Source organism: Buceros rhinoceros, unplaced genomic scaffold (genome assembly GCF_000710305.1).
Source record: "Buceros rhinoceros silvestris isolate BGI_N320 unplaced genomic scaffold, ASM71030v1 scaffold10739, whole genome shotgun sequence".
Taxonomy (NCBI): Eukaryota; Metazoa; Chordata; class Aves; order Bucerotiformes; family Bucerotidae; genus Buceros; species Buceros rhinoceros.
The window spans coordinates 3,651-7,826 of NW_010433270.1; the positions used below are offsets into that span (position 1 = coordinate 3,651).

Genomic DNA, 4,176 nt, shown 5'->3' on the forward strand with positions numbered 1-4,176 from the left:
TCGAAGCCAGCCAGGCGGAGCCCAGCGTGCCTCCCTCGAAGCTCACGTCTGTCCCGTTGTAATGGAAGTCGTTCTCCTCGTTCAGCTCGATGTAGTTCCCCGTCCTCATGGCTATGTGCATCTCGATCTCCTCGCGCGCCCGGTCGACGTTTTCGGGCATTCCCGTCACTTCGAAGACGGGCTCTTTGTCCCTGCTGGGAGTGACGATGTAGGTGTGGGTCTGCTGCTGGATTCGTTTGATGGTGGCTCCTTTGGGTCCCACCACCAGCCCGACGACTCGGTAAGGCACCCGCACTTGGACCGTCGTCTGCCCGGGCAGGTTGGGGGTACAGGGCAACCCTCCCAGGGCAGGGCCGTTCTTGTTGCGCGACGCTCTGATCATGGAGAAGTGCTCGGCGGCGGAGAGGATTTCCCTTTTGGCCATGGCTACGTCCTCTTTTCGCCCGGTGACGACGAAGATGGGCTCTTCTCCACGCACGGGGGTCTTGATGTACGTGTTCGTCTTGGCCCTTAGTGCTTTTATTTTGCAACCTGTTCAAAAGGAAACACAGGAGAGTTTAACAAGGCGTCAAGAGTTTAGAAAGCCACTAGAAAACCACCCATTTTAAGCTGTTTGAGGAGTTTCAAGAGACTGTAGGGTGAAACCAGCAGCAGCTGGATTTATCTCCACCAGCCACATGAAAGTCCTCTTATTTTCCAAAGAGGCCTCTGGGCCTTCCAGCCACAGACTATTTTAGTGACATTTCTGGGCTGGTTCAGCCCGACACCTCCTCAACTGCTATTGGATGGGGCAGACAGAAGCACCTTCTACCCAGCATGGGAGCAGAAAAGCAGGAAGCACCAAATTCAGAGACACCAGCCACAGTCTCCTGGATTCAGTCTTAAGTGAACTGAGCCTGGATTAAAACCAACTCATCCCAACAAAAAAAAAAACCACCCAGCAAGATGTTGATTGGAAGAGAGGGAGGGAAGAGCTGCTTCTCGTGGGCTCCCTGCGCCCAGCAAGGCCGCAGGCTGAACACAACAGCCCTTTGTTTCCAGGACAGCTGGAGAGGAAGTTCATTATCTTCGACAGCTCGTCGGGAAGGGCTCGTGGAGGGCCCAACCTCCGCTGGAACGCGCAGGGGAGGGCGCCGGGCAAGGGGATGCAGACCTGAGAGACGACCAAGTCTGGTCACTCTGTTCCACCCAAGAGATTTGTAATTCCTAAAAATCATGGAGGCAGCGCTGAAAAGACAATTGAGACGAAAAGCTTCTCGCTTTTCTTCCTCCAGCTGCAGCCTGAGGTGGGCAGAGCTTTTCTTTGAAGGTGTGAGTCACATACCTAGAAAGCAGAGGCCGAACGCCGCCTCGACTCCTCCGCGGCAACGGAGCGAGACTCATAACCACCGGAAAGTTGGCTTGGAGGCAGCCTGACTCCACAGACCGTCAAGGTCAACTCTCAGACCTCCTCTGAGAGGCTGGAAAGAACTGAAGGAAGTTGCCACAGACAAAACCCAACAGTTCTGAGTGAGTCAGGCAAAACCTGCTGGATTCTGTCGGCAAGGAGTGCCGGAAAACCCCACGCTGTCAGTCAAAACGCACAAGGCCAGCAGCCCACCGAACCGCTCCAACAGATGATCTTTTTATTTGCTTTTATTCAGCTGCTCTGGTTTCCCACCCTCCTCCCGTTAGTCACCACCACAGCAGCAATGGGACGAAGCGCGGCCGAGCCCTGCGGGCAGCAATCACCCCGTGCCGGCTGACTGGTATCGTTCCTCAAGCCCCTTTTTCCCCTTAAGAGGATTGTTATAAACGTTTTGAACGCGCCGTGAACATTCTGCTCCCCAGCTGTAAGTGATCGAACACTTCCACATTAAAAACAGGTGACTGGAAGCCCTGATTTATTTTCCCCTTGAAGTGAGAGTTAAACCACAGTGCCCGCAGCCCTCGCCCATCGGACAGCTCAGCCTTCGCTCCCACTTTCACCTTCCGTCATCGCGAACCGGACAAGAGACATGAAAGCTGGTCTCAGGCCACCAGGGGAAACTCCCTGAAGGAGCCGTCAGAGCCAAGCGACCGCCGCAGGAACCCTGCACATACCAAGAACCACCCAAAAAAGCATCCCACAAGCTCTGCACAGCCGAGATTTTTTTCTTTCTTCTCTCTGGTCTGAATCTCCCTCTCCCAGCTGCACCCATCAGCCCTTGCCCTGTGGTGATCGAACACTTCCACATTAAAAACAGGTGACTGGAAGCCCTGATTTATTTTCCCCTTGAAGTGAGAGTTAAACCACAGTGCCCGCAGCCCTCGCCCATCGGACAGCTCAGCCTTCGCTCCCACTTTCACCTTCCGTCATCGCGAACCGGACAAGAGACATGAAAGCTGGTCTCAGGCCACCAGGGGAAACTCCCTGAAGGAGCCGTCAGAGCCAAGCGACCGCCGCAGGAACCCTGCACATACCAAGAACCACCCAAAAAAGCATCCCACAAGCTCTGCACAGCCGAGATTTTTTTCTTTCTTCTCTCTGGTCTGAATCTCCCTCTCCCAGCTGAACCCATCAGCCCTTGTCCTGTGGCAACAGGACAATTGTCCCCAGCTCTCACACAGCCCCTTGCAGCACTGACAGGCTGCACTCAGGTCTCCCCGCAGCCTCCTCTGCTCCAGGCTGAACCCCCCCAGCTCTCTGCCCTCTCCTCCCAGCAGAGGGTTCCACCCTCAGGTCAGTGCTGGGGCTCCTCTGGCCCCGCTCCAGCAGCTCCACGTCACACCAAGGTGGCCCAGAAAAGGAAGATGGCAAAAAAACTCAGGCCAGTCTTCACCTACGCCCAAGCCCTGACTCAAAAATGCCGCCAGAATTCCAGGAGATATTGTCAGATGTAAAAGGAACTAGAAGGGAGAAGAGACTCATTCAAAGGAGCAGCAGAGGACTTGGTGCCTACCGCAGAATTCCTGACTCACACCAGGGAGGGAAATCGAGATCCCAAGATCTCATGTCCTTAAAGAACTACCTGAAAGAGAGAGAAGAGGAAGAGCATTCTTAAACAGCGCCTGGAATTGTAAACAGCTGCTTGATTTCAAGCTTTTGGGCCTTTGCTTTCCATTCCCCTTAAAACGAGGGAGTTGAACTCGTGGTCTGTGGCGACCAGCTGCCGCAGAGATAGGCAATGACTTCAGTCCCACAACTTAAACTTAATCCTTGAGAGCGGAAACCTGCAGCACGGTTATTTTCGTTTCAAGCTACACGATGGGTCTCAAGTGAAGGAAGCGTTCACTCAGGAGCCAACGTTCAAAAGCAAAGAGCAAAGAAGGCGCCCAAGATCATTAAATATGGATACAAATGTGATTTCAGCGGCAAGTCATTATCGATCCGGCAGTGAAGGGGGATGATCTCATCCCTCCTCCTCTTCCTCCGGTGGGGTTTGGAGCCTGCGGGCTGAGACCATCAGCCCAGCTGCTCTCGCAGAAGGAGGAGAAGCATCAGGCTCGAGTAGCTCCCCCTCGAGCGAGGTCTCGCAGAGAAAAAACCACAAACAGAATTTAGAGCTTCAACCAAAACCTCCCAAGTCAGATCTCCAGAAGTTTGTTGGGCTTTTTAAGCCTTACATAATTTTGGGTCTACGCCCTACGCCAGCTTTTCTCAGGCAAACGAGGTCACCTCCTTGGCCAGGCGGCTTCCTTGCTCCCCCTCCTCACGCCACCCGTCTCCAAACTGACGTTATTTCTTGCTTTAAAGGATTTTTAGCTGCTGACAGCAAAGGAAGCCGCTTTTCTGACGGGCACAGCTTAGCGACGGCTGCGCTCCACAGCCAGCTCCGCGTCCCGCAGGAAGCCTGGACAATGCCACGGCTGGAATCTAGTTTTCCTGGCTCTCCCCTCACATGCCTGAACAGGAATAAAAGGATACAAATATCTTTTTCCCCTTTGTTGTTCACCTTTGAGATTCTTCCACTTCAAAGGCGACAAAGAATTCTGTCCCACTAAGGCCCAGCGGGGTCTGTCAGCTTCATTTTAGGGAGGAAAAGGTTGAACACAAGCGTTTTCCTTTGCCAGGACCAGCATTTCGAAGAAATTAGCAGAACTAATACAGTAAGTCGCTCTCTAAGCGCAAATCTCCCTCGAACGAGGATTTAAATGCACAAAGTATATTTGGTAACTATTTTTTTCGCTCTCCCACCGCTCCTTCTTCTGCGGCCG

At 53.3% G+C, this 4,176-nt stretch overlaps 1 protein-coding gene across 1 annotated transcript in view; it reads right to left on the reverse strand.

Moving 5' to 3' along the window:
- MEX3C (mex-3 RNA binding family member C) overlaps positions 1 to 1,978 on the reverse strand; it is a 2,796-nt gene extending 818 nt beyond the window's left edge. Inside the window, exons 1-2 of the mRNA XM_010144046.1 lie at positions 1,969 to 1,978; positions 27 to 531 (exon numbers count right to left, since the gene is read on the reverse strand). Of these exons, the coding sequence (XP_010142348.1) occupies positions 27 to 531; positions 1,969 to 1,978 (515 nt within the window). The remainder of the gene's footprint in view (positions 1 to 26; positions 532 to 1,968) is intronic.
- Positions 1,979 to 4,176: the final 2,198 nt, after the last annotated feature.